The sequence below is a fragment of the Lepisma saccharinum genome, chromosome 15 (genome assembly GCF_977018435.1).
Source record: "Lepisma saccharinum chromosome 15, izLepSacc3.1, whole genome shotgun sequence".
Classification (NCBI taxonomy): domain Eukaryota; kingdom Metazoa; phylum Arthropoda; class Insecta; order Zygentoma; family Lepismatidae; genus Lepisma; species Lepisma saccharinum.
The window spans coordinates 25,740,809-25,765,547 of NC_139243.1; the positions used below are offsets into that span (position 1 = coordinate 25,740,809).

At 36.6% G+C, this 24,739-nt stretch overlaps 1 protein-coding gene across 1 annotated transcript in view; it reads right to left on the reverse strand.

The window, feature by feature from the left end:
* The window catches only part of LOC145999170 (glycine receptor subunit alpha-4-like), a 70,775-nt gene that overhangs the window by 6,023 nt on the left and 40,013 nt on the right, over positions 1-24,739 (reverse strand). The window contains exon 6 of the mRNA XM_083136103.1: positions 1,699-1,897. Coding sequence (XP_082992229.1) covers positions 1,699-1,897 — 199 coding nt within the window. The remainder of the gene's footprint in view (positions 1-1,698; positions 1,898-24,739) is intronic.

A 24,739-nucleotide genomic window follows, 5' to 3' on the forward strand; every position in this document is an offset into this window, starting at 1 on the left:
ATTCTACTGTGCCCCGTACCTCTGTATGAAAACAAAAAACATATCTTAGTAATATTTTTGTTGTTGGTGTTCCGACGCTACAAACATTCAAGACAGACTATTTTGCCGCCTGTATGCTGGTAACCCAACATAGAATTAAATGGCATCGGTGACGTTGGTTCCTTTTGTCAAACGACGTGGTCCAGTGTTGCAAGTAGCACACATATTCTACGAAAAAATGACATACTATCAACCAGATTATGTGTTGTAAAAAGTAGCGGGCAACGTGTCCAGTAACCTAAAAGGAAATAAAGCAACGATACGTAAACGATGGAAAAGCAAATAACGTAGGCAAAATTAATATTTCACTAATATTCAGGTTTTAAATTTTATTCTGAAATGGTACTTTTTTTGCAGCTTAAATTTAATAGAAATAGAATAGAATCCACTCCAAAATTCAGATGTCGATAACTCGAAAGAACATCTTCACTTCAGTCGTGATGGTGAGAGTGGTCTTATCTCTCCAAAGATTGAAATCTCTTCTACAGAACTCGCCTGGTCGTTATTCCACAAATTCCCCTAATTTTAGTTCCTGAAGATAAGAGTGACGTTTGCTCACAAAAAACTGGAACCTTCTCCAAAACGCACCTGTCGATAAAGCGAAAGAACCCCTTCACTTCAGTCTTTGTAAATGACAGTAGCGCTAGCTCTTCAACGATTGGAATATACTACAGAAGCTTCTTGCAGATAACCCGAAAGAACCACTTCAGTAAAGAAACTTCTAGCTTCATTTACTAAATATGGCAACAGCGTTAGCTCTCCAAATATTGGAATCTTATCCGCGAAATCATCTGGTAGTTACCATACAAAATCTCCTAATTTCATTCCCTGAAGATGAGAGTGAAGATAGCTCTCCAAAGACTGGAACCTTCTCCAAAACGCACCTCGTCCGTCCCCATGATAAGTCAATTGAATCACTGAAAATGAGTGTTGCGTTAGCTCTCCAAAGATTGGAATGTACTTTCTCTGTCGATAACCAAAAATAACCCCTTCACTTCAGCCCTGAAGATGAGAGTGACGTTAGCACTTCAAAACCCACGTGTTGATAATCTGAAAGAACCTCTTCACTTCAGTCCCTGAAGATGAGAGTACCGTTAGCTCTCCAAAGATTTGATCCTAAAATCACCTGGATAATACCACGCAAGATCTCATTTCAGCCTGAAGAGTCTGAAGATAAGAGTGACCTTAGCTCTCCAAAAACTGGAGAACAGTCTAAAAAATTCCACTGGCCACTCCCCACACAATCTCCTTTCTTCAGTCACTGAAGATGAGAGTGACGTTAGCTCTCACCAAACTCCAAAACTTCACCTTATCGTTACCCCACTAAATCTTCTAATTTTATTCCTTTAAGTTGAGAGTGACGTTAGCTCTCCAAAGATGAAAATCTTCTACTAAACTCACCTGGTCGTTACCTCAGATACTGTAATATTCTCACTTCAGTCAGTGACGGTGAAAGTGATGTTAGCTCCATCAGCAGGTTGAATATTAACCGAAGAGAGCATCTTCATCATTTGTTAGATTGGTTTTGCAAACAAATGAATGTCATTGAAATGGCATACCATCATATTTGAAACAGTAGTGGCACATGCCTTTAAGTGATATCTACATCTACAAGATCCAACCTTGCTCAAGTTTCAAAGAAATCCGTGGATTGCTTACCTGATAGAGTTGAACATAGTGACCAAAGTGAGAAGGGTGGTGACCAGAAGCACCATCCTCCCAGGTACGACTTCTGGAGAGATGAGGAAGCTGCCCCAGGAGATGAGAACGAATAGAGAACTGGGAAAATACGTTACTAGGATGTGATTGAAGATGTTTCGGTACATGAAGATTGCGAGATATGCCTGAGACATTTTGTCTGGAAAACAGAAAATAGTGTCATATAACATAACAGCATCAAGAGATTTATGGATATAACATATGTGTGTGTGTCTTTGTGTGTGTGTGTGTGAGTGGTGTATATATGGAGAGAGAGGAAGACCTACTTTTCAAGTAATCACATCTTTAATTATACACTGCTCCACGAAACTTAAGGTGCATCAAGGGATGACGGGCTCAAGCAGAGTACAAGAGAATATTGTTAACCTTGAGAATAACATTACAATAGAATATCTCTTTTGCACACCATCGACCAAAGTTTATTTAAGCTTTGTCACGCTACACTGGCGTACGCAGAGGGGGGTTGATGAGGCTTCAGCTCCATCCGAAATTGAGAGAAACAACATTTTGCGTTCGTATGTTCGCAATTTCCGTGGAGCATTTGGTCTGGAGTTCCTGTTTATGGATGACAATGCTCACCTGCACCGCGCATGTATTGTGTCGGAATTCCTGGAAACAGAAGACATCACCCGTATTCAGTGGCCTGAATGTTCACTGGACCTATCGAGCATATTTGGGATGCTCTTGATCAGAGCTTATGAACACCAATAAGGTACAGATGCTACATGCAACGAAAATCACCAGCAACATTGCAACATGGTATACAGGGTGAACCCTGTCTTTGTGTTTGTTTTCTTCTGTTCACTTGGCGTTCCTTAAGTTTTGTGGAGCATTCTTCATTAATTTAAATTTGAGTCTTCGTGTTTGCACGGGTTTAAATTTATAAAGATGCAACAGCTATATGTAATAAGCAAAATACTTTCAAATTATGAAAATATGAAGTTTTGAAACTAGAAAGTATTGTTATAAATGTATAAACTAGTGCAGAATAGTAAATGAAATGTCTCTTTTCAGCACAGAATGTCAGAATTCATCAGTAAGATCCAAAATTATTAATGTAATCACAATATACATACTTATTGGGTATTTTACATATTTTTACATCAGTTAGACTGATGACGATGAGGAAGAATGAGGATTTCATGACGGCACTCGCACACTCATAACCCAGGAACGAACCGAAAATTTCGGTGATGAGATTGTGGATCCATCACTTAACGCACTGTCACCGAGTCAGTATTTAATCCAAATATAATACTTTGTAGATCTCTTGACATGGAGACAGTCAACTCCCTGAAACGTATGACTAAATTTTAACAAGCGATCTGTTTAGAATTATTACATGTAAAAGAAATAAGTGAATCATCTTACGCAATACATCTGACCCAGTCGTATTCCAAACCTTGAAGGTAATTTCAAACTGAGCCAGTGACATCTGTAGGTTATTTCCTAGTTTACCATCAATATTTAAAGGCACAAATGGATTCCATCGTACATGCATCTCACTGGGAGTCTGACGGACTGAAATGTAAAGAAAAATTAAGTAATTTACTTCTATCAGCGGGAGATGCCGCTTATTTTTAGTGGCATGTAGTTAAAAGTGCTTCAATTTCCTTCGGGCTGCACTTAAGAACGACGCTGACAATCATTTGGAAACTGTAGGTATTTGTAGTGACGGCCCCTAGACAAAAATTACTGGATCTAGAATTGAAGACTAAAATTGGTAAACGCTGTAAGTGCCAAAATAATTCAAACACCGTTTTCCACGTTAAACTGTGAAATGTGCCATGCTTTATAATGTGGTAAACGTGAAAAGTGGCTGGTAGCCTTCTAAGTAGTTCAAAGGGCGTGTAAAGAGGTCACTAGTGTGAACGTTCTAACGGGCTGGTGTGCGGAACGATGCGATTTCCCAACACTTTCGCAATCATAAATGTATTGTTAACATAATTTTATAGTTTTTGCTATAAGAATTTAGAATCCAGAACTTAGAATTCACTATATTTAAAAATATATTAGCAGAGAAATATATTTCTCTCGTAATATTATTGAAATGAATCCTCAAAAAATAATCTAATTGTTAGCATAGGCGCAACCACGATTTTTTTTCTGGGGGCAAGTACCAGGATAAAAGTACCAATAATAATAATAATAATAATGATAATAATAATAATAACAATAACAATAATTACATTATTATTATTATTATTATTATTATTACTAGTGGTAGTAGCAGAGACGGCGCCAGGGAAAAGTGACTGCGGGGGGCGGAAAGGGGCGACAAATATTGTTGGGGGCAGTCAGATAGAAACGCCCGAAAACACTATATATAAATATAATATATATAAATATATAATAATAATAATAATATTAATATTAATAATAATAATAATTATTATTATTATTAGCTATATTCAACATGGTGTTTTATGATTGTCCTTTATTCAGAGTGGACGTTTACTGCCAAAATTTACTTCTTGATTACGAGTTTATCTCCATATAATTTGCTTTAATAAAGACATTAATTGTTTTTTTTATTCTTGGGAACTTCCGCAAGTTGTGTTGTTTCTAGTGGCCTATTTCAGTATTGGAAGACATTTATAATTTTAAAAATCATCGTCTTTCTTGAGATGAAACTACTGATATAAATATTAAAGTTATAAAATAATAATATAAATGACGAAAAAATGTTTGGAGGAGTTTAATTTTCTTGCAAAATAAACATAACGTTGGAAAATAATTAATCTTCTTAAGTATTAGAAACAACGAAAGTCACTTAGTGAAGTGCAGTTCTCCTGTAGGAGAGCCCGACCCTGTGGCCGAGTGGTTAGCACATCGCGCTGCTACGCCAAGGGTCCCGGGTTTGAATCCTGGTCGGGCTTGGTTGTTTGTGAATGTCCATTCATCACTTTCATCATTTCATCACTCATCCCCATCTTCGCAAATTAGCCAAGAGGCACAAAACGCGAAGTAAAATAAACTAAATCAATCAATCAATCAATCCTGTAAGAGAATTCTGCTCTATGTGCTTTGGAGAACACATTGCCCACCTTCGGTACGTCCAGGACTTGACATTTCTTCTCAATAGGAAGAAGGACAGCCAAATGAGGCAGCTGGCATCCGTAATCCTGTTTCGAGCAAAGCATTTCAAAGGTTTCAAACACGAAAAGGTTCTTTCACATGCTGCATTGGAGAGAATACAACTAGAGTGTGAGCCTTGTGAAATATCAATTTATACTTTCCTAGTATTTCGAAGAAATCTAAATCCATTAAGTGGAGTACTTTCGTTCCATCTTCGTAACGCTGAAGAGTTTTGGGCAAAAACTGCGCTTCATCTTTCAGGGAAATGTTATCACAGGAATAAAAAGGGTTACAGTTATCTCATAATTCAAGAAATATTCTGACCCTGGTGCACCTCTCACTCTACCACAGTGTAATTGGCTATAATATAAACCCGAGAAAGTATGAGCCCCCCCTCAGGCAGATTTGGCTACACTTAAAACTAGCTCAACATGCCTATATGAGTTTTTTGCTCAAGTGTGGCACCCTGTCTAATCCAAGATTTTTGTAAAAATGCCCTCGGGAATTTCCCGTGAAAGTATGACCCCCCTCAGATTGATTTGCCTACACTTATAAAAGGCACTTCTGTGAGATTGTTGTCCATAAATTTGTTAAAAATATGCCCCTCTTCATATTTTTTTTGGATACCCTTAAAACTAAGCCACCCTCACCCACACACACCCACATACACACCCACACACACATACACACCCACACACACACACACACACACACACACACACACATGTTTGCTTCTGGTTTATTTCTATTGCATCATGTTGTACAACAAATTATTACCCAATATTATGCAACAAATTATGATGCAAGAGCTTTTGCAGTATGTTGTGCAACAAATTATGATGCAAGAGCTTTTGCATTATGTTGTGCAACAAATTATGATGCAAGAGCTTTTGCATTATGTTGTGCAACAAATTATGATGCAAGAGCTTTTGCATTACACATCAGTTAGTATTGTGAGAGTGGCTGAGGAGTACAGATGTGTTGTTGCATTGCTCCTCATACAGGTCTGATATTTGACACATTTTGCTTGTTTGTTGTAATCCACTCATATTTAGAGTCAGGTTTATATCTGCCCCAGTTTGTTATACATGACACATGGTATTAGGTCATTGTTTTTCTAGGACATGCCTGTGTAGACATGCATTTGTGCTAGGGCAGTGCTTCTGTACTTATTCTACCTTTGTGCATGTAGGCTATCAGCTTTATACAACCTGTCATAGGTTTATTAAGTATAGAGTTTTGATTTGAACCCCAAGAAATTTTATATAAATACCAAAGCCAAAAATATTAACACACACACACACACATATACACACACTAGGTATACAAAGCACACTGCTGAACCCAACTGATATTTTTTATTAAGCATAGAGTTTTGATTTGAACCCCAAGAAATTTTATATAATAAACCAACAACAAAAATGCCAAATCAAAAATATTGTAATCAATGCAATAAAAATATATCCAGCCCTAATTGGGCTAAGCACCAAAAAAATTGTTATCCAGACAAATGCAGAACTCCCACAAAAATATGCCCTAAATGCCATAGAAAATATAGCATGGAATATTTCACATATAAACATATAGATACTTGTTCTGTACAGTCATCAACATTGCCCCCACAACCATCTACATCTGGTCTGAAAAGGAAGCATGAAACACCTGTTAATGCTAGAGCAGCAAAGCAGCCACGCTATGAACCCATCCATAGTAGTTTTGCTGGCCAACTTAGGGATTACCGGTTTGTATCAGAGCAAAAATGTGATATTAAGAATTTTTTGAACAGGATAAATCCTGATGTGCAGGCAATTCTAAATGCACAAAATGGCTCTTATAAGCTGTCCCTCAAATTGTTTACACAATATAAGAAACCAAATGGCACAAAATTTACACAACCCCACATAACAGAAACTGTAGCTATATATTCAAATACAAATTCAGACAAAATAATAAGCAGTTTGATAGATCAATTGAATATTAAACACTCTGAATTTGCAGCAAAAGAATCAGGATGGAGCCTATGCGGAACTCCACACAAGTTCTATGTTAATATTTCTGAATTCAACCCATTACAAGGATCTACATATGTGTTTTTACCTGATAATATTAAAAACAAAAAAGCCGTGGTTAACATAGAAAATAATGATGAGAAATACTTTTCGTGGTGTATTTTAGCTGCTTTGTTTCCAGTTTCAAGGCATCCTGAGAGAATAAGTTTTTATAAACAATATGAACACAATTTTGATGAAGCAATGGAGGGCTTAAAATATCCAATGTCAGTTTAGAATATTGATAAATTTGAAAAAAAGGCCAGGGATATCAATGGTATACAATTATCTATTAATGTATTTATTTGTTCTACTGGCCGTGGCAATTGCTTGATAGATCCTCTCAGAATCAGTACACTTGATGATGATTCTGCTGTTCCGATTGATCTGCTCTTAATTGAAATGGATGACACATATCATTACACTCTGATACACAGTCTTGAAGTTTTAGTCAGAAAACAACTAGACAAATCTAATACAATATTCAAGTTGTGTAGAAGATGTTTGACTGTATTTGATGGTAAAAAAATAATAAATGGGATTAGTGAAGTGAATGCAGAAATTGCTAAAAATAAGTTAGTTGAACATTTAAAATATTGTGGCAACCATAAACCTGTTCATATGGTGATGCCCAGTCCAAGTGAAAATGGCAAATTCAAAAAATTTGAAGCCTTGTTGGAACACCCAGCATATATAGTCTGTGATTTTGAATCAAACCCCTTGCATTCTGCAGCCCAGATCCTGATGAATCTTCAGTTACATCATACCAGCTACATGAACCTTCTAGTTTTTATTATGTTGTTGTACAGGATGGTGTTGTTAGTGAAGAATATATATACATGGGACCAGATGCCATCAAAAAATTTGCACATAGAATAGAAAATGAGTGCCATGACATAGCATCTAATATCTTATTAAAATCAAAACCTATGATGCCTTTAACAGAAAATAGATTGAAGATTTCAACAATGCAGAAAAATGCCCGGTATGTGATTCTGAATTTTCAGATACAAATATCAAGGTGAAACACCATTTTCTTACAGATGGTAAATTCTTAATGGCCCTGTGTAATAGCTGTAATATTAAGATCCAGAGACCAAAATTTATCCCTATATTTTGCCATGGTGCATCCAATTATGATTTCCATCATCTGATCAGGTACGAGGGGTTTAACAAGCAGAATTTAAATATTTTAGCAGAAAATAATGAGAAATATATTGCATTAGCAAAATGATTAAAGTTAATGGTGTTCCTATTCACTTAAGATTTCTTGATTCTTACAGAATTCTGTCTGCTAGCCTGGCTACACTGGCCAGTCAATTATCTGATGATCAATTTAAAATCACATGTGCTTTGTTTCCAAATCAGGACCTGAAATTAATTAGGCGGAAGGGTGTATACCCATATGATTATATTACAGATTTTTCTAAATTTGATGAGTGTTCTCTGCCACCACAACAACAGTTCTACAGCAAACTCAGAGGATCTGGAATCACTGATGATGATTATCACCATGCCCAGTTGATGTGGAACAATTTAAAATGCCAGACATTTGGTGATTATCACAAGGCATATTTAAAACTTGATGTCACTCTCTTAGCTGATATACTTCAGGCATTTAGAAAATCTTCCATGGAAAATTATAAGCTGGATCCAATGTATTTTTACAGTGCACCAGGCCTAGCATGGTCTGCAATGTTTTTAACCACTAAAATGCAGTTGGATCTCATTCAGGATCAGGACATGTATCTGTTTATGGAACAATGTATAAGAGGAAGCATGGTGCAATGTTCTCAGAGATATGCCAGAGCAAATAACAAGTATATTCCCGATTATGAAACAGCACTGCCATCAAATTATATACTTTATGTGGATGCAAACAGCCTGTATGGTTATGCTATGATGGATAAATTGCCATATGCAGGGCTTGAGTGGGTTGAAGATTTCAATATTGAAGATCTTCAGGATTTTGATGACAATGACTATGGGCTGTTCTTAGAAGTTGATCTGACAATTCCAGATGATTTACACAACACATTTTCTGATCTGCCCCCAATTCCTGAGGTTAAGTGTTCACCTGGCTCTAAACAGAAGAAATTGATGATGACTCTAGAGCCAAAACAGGATTATGTCATATATTACAAAAACCTCCAGTTCCAGATGCATCATGGTGTTCAAGTGACCAAAGTTGGCAAAGTTTTGAGGTTCAGGCACTCAAGATGGTTGAATCCATATATTGATACAAACACAGTGCTTCGAACATCTGCAATGAGCCAATTTGATAAATCTTTGTTTAAATTGATGGTCAATTCTGTGTATGGCAAAACAATAGAAAATGTCAGAAAACATACTGATATTAAATAAATTACTGACCCCAGCCGGAGCAAAAAATTGATAGCAAAGCCTAATTTCATATAGAAGAATTTATGATGAAAATATGGCACTCTTCAACATGAAAAAACAAAGATTAAGTTCGATAAGCCTATTTATGTAGGGGATGTGATATTGGAATTGGCCAAATTACACATGTTAAAATTGTATTATGATGTGTTGAAGCCTTTTTATGGTGATTGTGTAAAACTGATGTACATGGACACAGATAGTTTTATCCTTGATATTCAAACAGAAGATGTTTATAAAGATATGTCCCAGCCTGCATTGCTTGAATATTTTGATACCAGTGAACATACAAAGATTCAACCCCACAACAAAAAGGTGCCTGGCAAGTTAAAAGATGAGACACTTGGTGATATTTTTGTGGCATTTGCTGGGTTAAGGGCCAAGATGTACAGCTTTGAAACATGTAGTGGTGTTGTTGAAAAAAAGGCCAAGGGCATTGGCAGAGTAACTGTTGACAAAAAGCTTGAATTTGAAGATTACAAAAATTGCCTCAAATCATGTAGCACAATCAGAACATCAGAATCCAGAATTCAGAGTGCGGATCACTTGTTGACTACAAATGTTGTAAGAAAAATTGCTCTGGACCCACATGATGATAAGAGATGCAATTTATCATGTGGCATACATACTTTACCATGGGGTCATTGTGATTTGAAAAGTGGCAAACAATGCCCAATTACAGAGCATGATTTGAAATAAATAAACATGCCTATGAACTTATTTGGGTTCAAAAAACAGGCTATTATGGACCTGCCAACACCACAACCCTCTTCTGATATAATATCTAAACTAAGTGCTTTGTTAATTATTCATCTGAACAGCATACTTACAGATGTTGATGATGAAACAGGTAAAACATTGTATATATTTAACAATAATTTAAATCATTACCAATTACCTGTAGGTGGTCAATTGCAATTTATTACAACCCCCGAGGGTAATGTCAAGATTTCAAAAGGGAGAAATATTTATAGAATTAAGCACTCAAACATGATTTCTGGCACTGTATATACTGTTTCTGCTGATGACTGCTTATATATTGAGGTCCCGGGATCCTATGACAAGCTTATACCTTTTTTTATAGAATTAAGAATTAGATATTCAATAATAAATAACCACTAAATCAAAATGCCTAATGATATATTTGGCCATACAAGGCATGAAGATCACAGTGATGAGATTCTGATGCTTGATGTCAGAGTCAAGAAATTAAGAAGTGATTTACAAGCTTTACAAACCACACTGAATGCCAGTCTTCAACTAGAAATTACAAATTTGCAATCACAATGCATGGACCCTCTTCTTAAAATTGACTCAGAACTCAAATTATTGCTTCAAAAATATACTGATTTGGCCACATTGGATAATTTTCAAAGTTTAGAAGAAGCTGTAGCAGCTCTTCAAGCCAAATTTAAGACCCAGGCCACCAACTCTGAGCAATTGAAACAACAATTGGAAGAGCAGATTAATAATGTCCAGACACAGCTCCAAACAATTGTCAAAAGCATAAAATCACAAGAAGATTTTGATCTAGTGATTTCCACTCTAAAGGAACAGATTCAATCAATGGATATACCTAATCTGGACCCTCTGCACAATGCCATAGCCGAGGTTAAAGAAAAAATTGAGACACTTGAAAATTTCATGAACAACTTGCCATCTTCTGATGCTTTGAGTGCAATAACTCGGAGTGTTGCCAATATTAAGCTGCAACTTGAAACATATGAAGATTTTGGAAAAATTCAAAGTACCATAATCCATCTTGAGGGTACAATAGCAGCAGTGAAAAGTGATTTGACAAACGTACAAGAATCTCTAGAATCCCGCTTGCCTGGTATTGTAGACACCCTTGTCAGTGTCCAGCAACAGATCACAAAACTTGAAAACCTCAACACTGAATCTGAGCTATCTCATTTTCATCACTTGATCGATGATATCCAAACAAAGCTTGAAATTTTACAACAATCAACACCTACTCAGGCAGATATAGCCCTGCTTCAAGATGCTATGCGTGGTGTGGTTGATGCTTCTGAATTAAATGATGTAAAATTGGCACTTGAATCTTTGCTAAATACTGTATCAAATCTGCCTACATCACAGGAACTTAAAAATATTAAGAGAGCTGTGAATCGCATATTGAAATAAGAAGATATCAAGAATATCCAGACAGAGATCAAACAACTCACTCAGACAGTGGCCACTCTACCAACTAATCATCATATTAATGAACAACATGCCCTGTTTGAGGATATCAGAAGACAAGTCCATGATCTTACTGCTCAAAATTCAAAATTGGCAGTTGTTGAAAATTTACAGCAAATTGTAGCTAATATCAAGCAACAGCTAGGGACCATGGAATCCAATCAAGCAAATGCTCTGTCTGTTTTTGCCACCCAGCTACAAGAAATTGTGCAACAATACAAGAAACTTGTTGTGGACATAAAGATCAAGCCAGGCCATGATGATGTTGTTAGGACTATTAATGAGCACCTTGAATCTGTAACAAGCAGATTGCTTACAGCAGAAAAAGAAATAACTGGCCTAATCGAGAATCCTAAACATACAGTAATTCTTGAATTGTACAGTATCCCCAACAAAGAATATGATTCACCATTTACACCAGGAGGCAAAATATATATGCTGTCCCCTGCACAATTTTATTACCAGTTTTTTGTTGGGGGCACACTTAGACCAATCAAGATCAAATATTGGCTACAACCACAGGCACACCACTACCCTACTTTATCAATAACAAATGCTGATAACAAAGCAAAGGTCACCAGTGTAGAGTTAGAGGATTTTACAGACCCCAATACATTAGAAACATCTTATGCTGAAGATGATGGCTCTCTGGAATTTAATATACAAATAGGAGACAAACTGTATTTAGAAAATCTTGTAGTATCAGCTGCTGAACACCCTATAGTTGCAATATTCTTGTTTACATACCATGTCTAGACAAATTATTGTTGATGAATTACACAGACAAGCCAGACATAATTATAAGAGACTGCCAGTGGTTACAAAAGGCATAGATGATTTATGGCAGAGCGACTTGATTGAGATGGCAAGTGGACAGCTGAAAAACTTAGACAAAATCAACAAGGGCTACAAGTATCTACTCACTGTCATAGATACATTTTCAAAATTTGCTTGGGCTGTGCCACTCAAATCCAAGACTGGAGCATGTGTTACAGAAGCCTTCAGGACAATCATCAATCAGAGTGGAAGATCACCGCGCTATTTGCAAACAGATAATGGCAAAGAATTCTATAATTCTGTGTTCCAACAATTTATTAGAAGCCAGTCAATACAACATTACTCGAGTTACTGTGATCTCAAGGCCTCAATTGTAGAAAGATTCAACAAAACCCTAAAAAATCATATGTATAAACAATTCACCCTGCAAGGTAATTATAAATGGCTTAATATTCTTCCAGAACTTTTACATAGATATAACAACTCGGTCCATTCCACAATCAACATGAAGCCCTCTGAAGTAACTTCATCTGATGAGCAAAAATTGATCAGCACTGTTTATTATCCTAGATACCAGCCAACAACAAGAAAAGCCAAAAAAGGTAGGTGATCAAGTAAGAATCAGCAAATATAAGCACTTATTCAAAAGAGGCTTTACCAGAAACTGGAGCACTGAATTATTTACAGTGGTTCAAGTTAAACCTGGGACCCGATACACATATATAATAAAAGATCACCGAGGAGAAATTCCCAAAGGCAGGTTCTATGAAGAAGAACTCAGCAAAACTAAGCAGCCTGACACATATCTCATAGAAAAAAATCATCCGCAGAAAAGGCAACAAGATACTTGTCAAATGGCTAGGACTTCCAGAACACAGCTGGATCGAGGCAAACAAAGTGATACTATGAGCACCTGGGATGTTATAAAGAGGCTGCCGGATCCTGAACAGCAGAATAAGAGAAATGGCAACCTGCTGCCTGATAATATTAGATGTCTTATTGTTGGGCCATCGGCTTGTGGTAAAACTACACTAATGATTGATAATTTTTTATTGGCACCCAACTGATTAGACTGGAAAAACAGGCACTTGTATGTCTTCTCTAAGAGCTTGGAACAATTAAAATATCAGCAGCTGATGAAGCTATATGATGGACTGGATATTGCCACTTTTGAATCAGATGTTAAGCCACTTCATGAATGTCTCGATAATTCTGTTGTTGTGTTTGATGACATTATACTGGATAATGAAAACAAGGTTAGAAATTTTTTTACACAGGGCTGACACAAAAACATTGATTGCTTCTACCTTGCACAGACTTTTTCTAAAATACCGAAGCAGCTGATCCGAGACAACAGCAATTTTATATGTGTGTTTCATCAAGATCATACCAACCTCAAACACATACATGATGAATATGTAGGTGGGGACTTGAGCTACAATGATTTTTCTAAGATTTGCAGTAGGTGCTGGAACCAGGACAACTATGGGTTTGTCACAATTGATATGACAAGGAAACCCAATAGTGGCAAATACAGAAATAAAATCAACAATTTTCTAGACATTGAAACATATATAAATAACCATGAAAAGGCCAATCATTGATGATCTTAAATTAAGAGATTATCTTGTAAAAAGATTTAAGGGATGGAAATCAGAGAACCCGAGGAATCTATGAACAACACAAGCAAACAGAACAGCCTATTATTGATGCTATTAGTGAATTAGGTAAAAATATCAGAACTGTTACAGAGCAAAATCAAAATTTGATCACAGAGCTTGTACCTGTAGCTGCTAGGAACATATTAGATTATCCAATCACCCCACTTTCTAGTATTCATACACCTAGTCCTGTTGCTCCTCGAAGAATTGAAGCTAGTCAGGATCTTATTGAATTGGGTCTTCTTGCTCAAAAATATTTAAGCACACCTAAAGACAACAAAGATGAGGTCTTTGGCTTATATGCTGACACAGAGCGTGATGGTAGCATCATACATAGAATTGGCAATTTCAGAGTAACATTTATGGGAGATGATATAATTGTATATTCAGAATCTCATCTTGGAGAAAGAGGTGCTTTTGTTAAGTATCCTGGCACACCTGGATTTTGGGAACTGATGACTCGTAAGAGACCTGGCAGCTATACAGATCAAGATTATAGGTTGCTGGTCATAGCTGGGGAAGAAAATGCTGGCAACCACAATTTTTACAATGAAAAGGTTGGAATTATTGACATGATAAGCACAAAATTGTCTAATTTTATAGTGAATGACACTAAGGGCATTGGATATCTATGAACAACACAAGCAAACAGAACAGCCTATTATTGATGCTATTAGTGAATTAGGTAAAAATATCAGAACTGTTACAGAGCAAAATCAAAATTTGATCACAGAGCTTGTACCTGTAGCTGCTAGGAACATATTAGATTATCCAATCACCCCACTTTCTAGTATTCATACACCTAGTCCTGTTGCTCCTCGAAGAATTGAAGCTAGTCAGGATCCTATTGAATTGGGTCTTCTTGCTCAAAAATATTTAACCACACCTAAAGACAACAAAGATGAGGTCTTTGGCTTATATGCTGACACAGAGCGTGATGGTAGCATCATACATAGAATTGGCAATTTCAGAGTAACATTTATGGGAGATGATATAATTGTATATTCAGAATCTCATCTTGGAGAAAGAGGTGCTTTTGTTAAGTATCCTGGCACACCTGGATTTTGGGAACTGATGACTCGTAAGAGACCTGGCAGCTATACAGATCAAGATTATAGGTTGCTGGTCATAGCTGGGGAAGAAAATGCTGGCAACCACAATTTTTACAATGAAAAGGTTGGAATTATGGACATGATAAGCACAAAATTGTCTAATTTTATAGTGAATGACACTAAGGGCATTGGATATCTATGAACAACACAAGCAAACAGAACAGCCTATTATTGATGCTATTAGTGAATTAGGTAAAAATATCAGAACTGTTACAGAGCAAAATCAAAATTTGATCACAGAGCTTGTACCTGTAGCTGCTAGGAACATATTAGATTATCCAATCACCCCACTTTCTAGTATTCATACAACTAGTCCTGTTGCTCCTCGAAGAATTGAAGCTAGTCAGGATCCTATTGAATTGGGTCTTCTTGCTCAAAAATATTTAACCACACCTAAAGACAACAAAGATGAGGTCTTTGGCTTATATGCTGACACAGAGCGTGATGGTAGCATCATACATAGAATTGGCAATTTCAGAGTAACATTTATGGGAGATGATATAATTGTATATTCAGAATCTCATCTTGGAGAAAGAGGTGCTTTTGTTAAGTATCCTGGCACACCTGGATTGTGGGAACTGATGACTCGTAAGAGACCTGGCAGCTATACAGATCAAGATTATGAGCATTACAAAGAAATATTAATAAAATCAGATGCTCTATACCAGAACAATGATTCTACACAAAAAAGAGTCAAGTCTAGCAGAGGAGCAAAATACAACAACTTAATCAAGCCCATATGGTCACAGATCAAGACAGGTAGTGGAATCAAACAATACAACACCCTGCCTAAAGAATTTGTGTGGGTTGATGATGTCAGGAAACTTGTAGATAGGTTGCTGGTCATAGCTGGGGAAGAAAATGCTGGCAACCACAATTTTTACAATGAAAAGGTTGGAATTATGGACATGATAAGCACAAAATTGTCTAATTTTATAGTGAATGACACTAAGGGCATTGGATATCTTATAAAAATTATTAATACTCTACCACCTAAATTTTGGAATGTCTCTGAGGGTCGGGGGTTGGTTAATGACATCATAAACAAGCTGCCATTTGAACTACATATTCCAGGCTATCAGTATTGTGGTCCAGGCACAAAATTGGACCATAGATTAAACAGAGGTGATCCTGGTGTTAATCCCCTAGATGCTGCTTGTAGAGACAATGACATAGCATACAACACACATACTGATCTTGACAAGAGACATGTTGCAGACAAGAAATTAGAAGAGGCTGCATTTGGTAGATTTGTAAGCAAAGATGCTTCTTTAAGTGAAAGAATAGCAGCATTGGGGACCCCCATAGCTATGAACACCAAACAAAAACTGGGGTGGGGGTTGTGAATATATATATAATAAACCTACAATGAAGGCCAAGGGTGTTATGTATCAGATACCTTATGCAGGTCTTAAATCTCTTAAAACTATTGATAGTCTTTTAACCAAAAAGCAGCGCAAGAAAAAAAACTCTTGTCTTGCCAAGGGCCATGGTATGAAATTGTTGCTTAGTACCCCCCAATTAAAAAATTACAGCAATCTAGAAAAAAATTGCATACAGGTGGCTTCATATTTACTATTCCGGCCATCTTAGCAGCACTTGGGGCTGTTGGGAGCTTGGCTGGGGGATCAGCTGCTATAGCAGAAACAGTAATAGATGCCAAGAAGAATAAGGCAGAATTAGATGAAATAAAGCGCCATAACCTGGCCATGGAGAAACAAGGCAAAGGTGTTAAGAGAGCCATGAATAAGTTTAAAAAAACAAGAGCCGCTTACAAACCAAGATATTGAAGCTTTAATCAAGCCACTGGGCATCAAAAATTTTAGAGGTGTGTACATGTCTGATTCTTTACCAGAACAACCACTCAACAAAGAGTGTGGCATAGTTAATTTGGATAAGTACAAAAAATTGGGCACTCACTGGATCTGTTATCTTAAATATTTAAAAGATGAGGCATTTATGTTTGATTCATTTGGAGGTATTCCACCTGAAAATTTAGTAAAATATCTAAAATCAACTAATCTTTATTACAATAATGCCCGTGTTCAAAATTTCAAAGATGTTAATTGTGGACATCTGTGTTTATCTGCTCTTAGATATCTGTCTCAAATAAATAAACCATCAATTGAAGATTTTCAAAAAAACCTTGTGGTATTTAAAACATCATGGGGGTATTCCATCTCACCAGCCAAAATTCAATATTGAAACTAAGATTACATGATGACATAGTGTATCCCAAAACAATAGCTCTCAGAGCATTTTATGGCTTGTACTTGATCCCTAATATTACACACCACAACAACAAGATTGCAGTTGGTGATCAAAACATTGTCATCACTCCAGGGCAATATAATCTATCTACTCTAAATGCTCAATTACCCAGAGGTATAGTTTTAACTCAAAATTCTGTCACTCACAGAGTAGAGATTGTGTCTGCTACAGAAACAGTGGATCTGGGTACTATAGGAGAGCTGTTAGGCTTTGAGAACAACACAAAACTTGAACCAGCCATTAAACACACTGCTATTAATATACATAAATTCTTAGCCATAGAGACTCTGAATATTCACTGTAATGTGGCTGAGGGTATGATCACCAAATCAAATGGCATAGGCACTCACAAACAAACTGGCATCATTGCAACATTCAAACCTAACTCTGAATTTATGGAGCCAATCATCTACACTCCATCCCCAACATTATATTTTCCTGTGTGCCATAACAGAATAGATTACATTGAGTTGATGGTCACTAATGAAAAAGAAGAATTAGTTGATTTTGCTGGAGCCACAACAACTGCAATCATAGAGATTAATATTTAAATAAAAATACATACAAAAAAAATGGAAAATATTGAGAGTTATGAGCTACAATCATTCCCCCCAAACAGGAGGACATTTGCAAATTTAAATCAACCCAACACAGAGATTGAGGTTGATCTTGATGTAGGGGATGGCTTTATACACCCTCACAGAGCAGATCTATACATCAAATTTGATGTTGTAAAGCTCGATGGTACAGATTATCCGGCAAATTCAAATATAAGATTGGTAGACAATTTTGTGCCGCATCTGTTCTCTGAAATTGAGATCAGAAAACATGGTGTTGTTATAAACAGAGTAGATTACCCTGGTATTACCTCTACAGCTTTGGCCACACTAAAATTATCCAAAACCGAGGCTTCTTACTACAAAATAGGTGGATTTGAGGCTGGTGATAAAATATTAAGCAAGGGCCACACAGTACTGTTTCCCATGCGCCTGTTGCCAGGTTTCTTCTCAGATTACAAAGATATTATTTGGAAGGGTGGTTTAAGAATTACATTTAGAAGAGCTGCCAATGATAACAATGCTTTGATGAGGTACAGTACATTAAACTCTACCGGGGAAGCTCTGCCTAATACCCTACCTGATGAGGGCAAGTGCCTTATTCAGACTATGGAGCTAAGAATACCCGTTGTTGAATATGAAGCCAGTTATGCTCTTAAATACAAAGCAAATATACTAAAAAATCCACAGGTGCCTTTACAATTTTATACATATCAATGTGTGCAGAAGCCTGCCACTGGTACCTATTATGAGTTTGATGCTACAAATTCATTCTCCAGTATACAATATGACATGCCAGATTTTGTGGTGGTACTGTTTCAGACTGGAAGACACAATAATCAGGAAAAAAATTCAAGTAAATTTGATAACTGCAACATCAAGAACATATATCTTAAAAATGGCAGAAATGAGGTGTTTCCTAGAGAAAATTATAATTTAAACATGTCCAAGGATGATTTCCTCAAATTATATGAAGCATTTACATCATACAAAAGGGTTACAACCGGGAATACTGACATGTATTACACACCAGATGAATTCAAAGCACAGAGACCCATGTTTGTCATCAACACTTCAAAAAGGAAACAAGTTGTGGTTAATGACAGGACAAACATTAAAATTATCTGTGAATTCCACAATACACTCCCTGATGACACCATATGTAGTGTTATTCTTATAGGTGAAAAATCATATGTTTATGATGTAAGAAATGAGAGAGTCACAGAGCAATTCTAGAAGAATTCTGCATATTACATGGTCTTAGTACTAGATATGCAAGTTGGGCCTGGTGTCCAATTGTACTTAAACCGGAAGTTGGCCGGAAGTAAATATGTGTGGGTGTGGGTGGGTGTGGGTGTAGATGTAGCTAATAAGATTACACTTGACAGGGTATTACACTAGAGACAATAAGCTCATATGAGCTTATTGGCTTAGTTTTAAATGTAGCCAAAACAATATCAAGAGGGGCATATTTTTGACAGGATTATGGACAACAATCTGGCAGATGCAGCTTTTGTAAGTGTAGGCAAATCAATCTGAGGGGGTCATACTTTCCCGGGAAATTCCCGAGGGCATTTTTACAAAAATCTTGGGTTAGACAGAGTACTACACTTGGGCAATAAGCTCATATGCACATCTTGAGCTAGTTTTAAGTGTAGCCAAATCTGCCTGAGGGGGGCTCATACTTTCTCGGGTTTATAATATGTACTTTTACACTACTTACCACTCCAACGTATGTTTGTGCTACACAATTACATGCACCTATGGAATTCTTGGGAAGAAGTTCTTCGATTTTCATATGTACGAGAAAAAGCGAACCTGCTTCTAGTGATTGAAGAGTAGCAAATCCTAAAAAGTTAATTTATCTGCCCGCGATACAAATATCCTTCTTGTTCCTATCTCGCAATGCATTTTGTTTCATCTGACATCAGTGCGAATACTTTCGCCTCTTCCACCTCCTGGCTTATTTTGATGAGAATAAGATTAATTTGTTAATTTGTTTTGAATATAATTTTGAGTGTAATTTGCATTTTAAGGTTCAAGTTCAATACATTTCCGAATAATATCCCCTAATTTTGAAATTAACTTCAAGAGTATCGAAGAAATTCCCATTGGTAAGGTTTGCCTCATTCATCATCTCGAAAATCAAATCCCTGAATAGTAAGAAACCGCGATGCATCCACAACAACTGACATGTAGTGTCGGCTTTCTTGGATCACCTCTGGTCCCGGGTTCGATACCCGGTGGAGGCACACTTTAAACTGAAGATCCAGTCCCGATTAGCCTTAATGTGAATAAAGTGTACTAAAAACACCAAATCAACCAACCAATCAAATTTTGAATCACCTTTGAATATATTTGACTAAATAGCGTTGTCACTAACAACCCTCGATTAGAAAAATAATTTGCCCGTACTACAGATGATCTTTTGTGGTCTTCAGAATGTTCGTAATGTTTTAAAACTATCCACATTCAACGTTTTTTCCCAGTTAATCGCGACGATTACAGGGCATAAATGAATGAGAAATGGCCTACGGCCAGGTCGGCGCTCGAATCTTGAACGAAAGTCTCTCACACACACACACACACACACCCACACCCACACCCACACATGTTTTCGCACCGTGAAAAACGAGGAACCGGTCACAGCAACGGCAAAGTTGGGAACCAAAAAAAGTGCTCCAATCCGCTTGAGATTTCGAACAGTGAACTATTATCTCACTGGTATTCTCCAGTTGGCGTGTGGCTGGCGGTTTATGCTTAGAAGCTGAGATATAGACCACCAACTGGGATCCCACCAAACGAGGAACTTACACCCCGAAACGAGGACCCGATCGTCTTTTGTCTTGTTGAACACTGACACGTTATGTAACGTCCATTGGGGGAACCGCAAAAGAAGGAACTTTGTTGTTGTTCACACACTTGGTTGCACACCAACCTTGTGAGGAACAAAAAACAAAGTTATTTTAAGATATAATAAAATAAGTCTGAAGAGATCTCTATTTTTCGTTCAGGTTGAAATGTTTTGAAAATAAGGAGATAAGTTTAGGGCAATTAGTTATTTTATTTAATGTCACTTGTTTGAAGATTTAATTACATTGTGATGGAGGCGAGGAGAGATGAAGAAAAGTAGCAAACAAGGACATATAATGAATCGCACGTGACGTTGGTTAGAGTTGTACTTGAAGAATTACCCTGGACTAGCAGAGAAGTCATAAGAAAAAAGCACAACCATGTGGGATGATTGCTGGATATAAACACTCTCTTCCCTAATACATTTTGTAAATCAACTTGCAGTATGACTGTAGTCTGTATGTTCTAAAGCAGAACATTCTAAAAAATCTGAATCAAATTCAAATCAACAGATAATATTATTAAGTAATTAAACGGTATTATTGAGAAATATGCCTACGTTGAGTATGGTTCCTTTTTATGTTTCTATGTGAAAGCAACTTGCCTTGGTATGAATCTTCCTGTTGTATCGATGGAAGTTAAACAACAAGAATTATTTAACTAGAATGCTTGTTTGTTTGAGTTAATTTTTAAGTCCACTTCTTGCACAGAGAGGTAATATGGGTTGGAATTACAGTTTAACGTTGAATCCAAAATACCATGTGCTTTCACCGAGTATCGAACCGCCTTCATTGCAAGGCCAAGCCGTTACCACCACGCCATCGAGAGGCGCAGGTATTTAATTAACGCGTTGTGCAATATAAGGATTAAATATTTTAGGGCAAAGTTAATGGATTGTTTGGCTAGAAGAACTTATATGTGATGTGCCTGAAGAGTGTAAGAGGGTAATCTTCACCGAAGACACACTTTTCCTACACAATCTAGTCTGTATTTCTTGCAGGCTAACGAGGCTCTATCGCCTGGACCATAGTATAACAATGGATAATGTACATGAGGATAACACGGAACCATGGTCATGGCGACTGCGGAAATCACTAGGCGTATAGGGAAGTTGCTACACTATATTTGCGTTGGAGACGGAAGTAACTAGCGCTCTCAAAACGTATGAATGAAAACTAACAACTTCAAAATGATGGTAAATTAATAAGGATCTGCCTTGACAAGGTGTGCCATAAGTCCATGACCACAGACTACTTCATACAAAATCGTATAAATTCAAGTGATTCATATCGTAAACTGTGTGTGTTGCATTTTGTGCAGCACTGCGTTACGTAATGCACATGCACACACTTAAAGTGTAGAAACCACATGTTGTAAACATAATATATATTACGATGTCATGGGGGATTGTGAGATATCATCGTTGCTTCTTTTTTATTGAATGTTATGTTATGTTTGACGCTTCATGAAAGCATAATACAGAAGAAACTAGGGCTTGGTATTCATGCTCTACGTAAAATGTTCTTATTACAGACGTTTTACATGAGTTGTTGCTTTAGAGTATTGTGTGCGATTGCCCTAGTTAGAAACTTTAGTGTATAGTGAGAAAATAAATGATTTCTGTAGCCTACAGATCAGTTCATTCTCCTCTATAGTTTAATCAATTTATTTATTTATTGAGAAAATTTCAGATACAGATCGTAACCATTTTACACTGAAATTAGTAACAATGAAAATAACAAAATAAAAAATAACAAAATTAGACAAAATATTAATATAAATAAGTCAAGATAGCACCATTAAATATTATTTAGCAAGATATGTTCTATTGGTTGACCGAAAGGCGTACTCTCTTGAAAATTCACCAGCACTTGATGCGAGGTCGTTATATTGGGTGGAGAGTCTGTGGAAGAGCGATCTTTTTTTGAATTTCCAGTCTAGGCTTTTTTGTGTAAAATAGATTTGAGTTGCGTGTTGTTGTGCGCATAGGTACTCGAAAGTGGAATTCCTGGAGAAGCGTGTTGCAACGTATTTTGCCATTGACGATTTTGTAAAGATACCCAAAATCATTCAGTAAACGGCGCTGATAGGGAGTCTGTAAGTTTAGAATAGACAGAAGATGCGGTGTTGAAAAATTGCGTAAAAAGGGAACCCTGTAACGAACTATAGCAAGGAAAAAGTTAAGAACCGAGTCGATTCTGGAGAGCTGAGTGGGACATGCCATGGACCAGACGGGAGAGCAGTATTCTATTATTGGAGAAATGAATGATTTGAAGTACAAGGTGAGGGCTGAGATGTCATTAATTTCTGTGAAACGATACAATAAACCTAAGAGACGCATAGCCTTTTTTGTCGTGCCTGTAATATGTTCTTCAAATGTGAGTTTTTGGTCGAAAACAATGCCTAAGTCTTTGTGAGAGGATACTGCTTTGATGATATTGCCAAAAATGGAGTAAGATGACTTTAACAGGTTCTTTCTGTCTGTCTTGCAGAAGAAAATGTCTATTTCGTTTTGCTTAATGAAAACCTAGACATGTGTACAGAATTTTGGAATAAAGATCGGATTTTTACTGTCAGATGTTGAAGTTCAAGAAAATGTTATGGTAAATGGAATCTAAAACATGTGTATTGTGAAATTTATATATTCTTGCCATTCTTGTGGTTATGTTCTCCCTTTCTATTTGCATGTGATAAATTTTCATTATAACTCCACAGAACAATATTCCCTCTATGGTAAAAATATACTGGCTGCATTCTGGGTAGTTCGTTACTTTCAGTGCAAGGGAAAACAATACGGTTCTGTTTTGGTTTATTTCATTGAACATCACGTAGTATGTAAATAACAAATGAAGAAAATAAATTAAAATACTAAAGCATTAAGTAAGATTTGAAAAGAAGAATTTAAAATTTATCTTGCTTCCTTGTTGCGAAAATCGGAAAGTGACCCAATATCATACTTATTTAGTAATTGTGTACGAGATTGGGACATTTTCCATGTATCTCCTTTGCATAATCCAAGACAAGACGTAACCCTTTTAATAATTGCATGTTGATACTTATTACATTACATTCCAATTGTTGGTACGATTCCAAATGAAAAAGTAAATTTTCTTTTCAAATATCGAGCTTAAATATTAATATGCGTACTGATCGATAGTTCCTCACTGTTACATTGCATTTTCAATATGCTCAGTGTCCCATCCTGTAAAAGATTATCCTTGGTATTATCCTCTCTAGAGGTTATTTTATGCCGTCGGTATATACGATTATTACTTTGTTTATCTCATCCTAACGCCATTCTTCATGCTTATAGTCTCAATTAGCCAAGAGTGGTGGAAAAACGACATAAAGTAAACTAAATTAATTAAAAAATAAAATTAAGTCATTTAAGGTAAATAATGTTTAAATGACATTAATCAGTAGCGGCCCTTTTCCACGCCAAGTTGAGTTAATTTGCATTTGCTCTAAAGAATTTCCCAAGGAATTTTGACTGCTCAAGAGCAGTCTCTCCCTTTAATTTTTTTCCCGCATGGCACAAGCTTACTTCTTGAGAGGTAATTCCGTTCGGCTTTGTTCAAAGGTGGGTGGCATATTTTTTAAGTGAGTTTTTTCTAAGTAGTCGTGAATTCTCAGACCACTTCCTTATCATTTCTTTCCATTCACTCTTCTCTCTCTCTATCTATCTATCTCTCTCGTTCTATCATTCTATCTTCCTCTCTTTCTCAATTCTCTCCCTATCTTCCGCTGTTTCATATCGAACGCTAATTTTCTTTATATATCCATACATTTCTCTCTTCGTTTCATTCCCTCTTTGTAGTTTAATGTATGAATCTCGATTATTTATTTTTTATCCTTCGAGTGTGTATCCTTTATGATTGATTGATTGATTGAGTTTATTTTACTTCGCTTCTTGTGCCACTTTTGGCTAATTTGCGAAGATGGGGATGAGTGATGGCATGATGAAAATGATGAATGGATACTCGCAAACATCTATAACCCAAGCCGGGATTCGAACCAAGGAC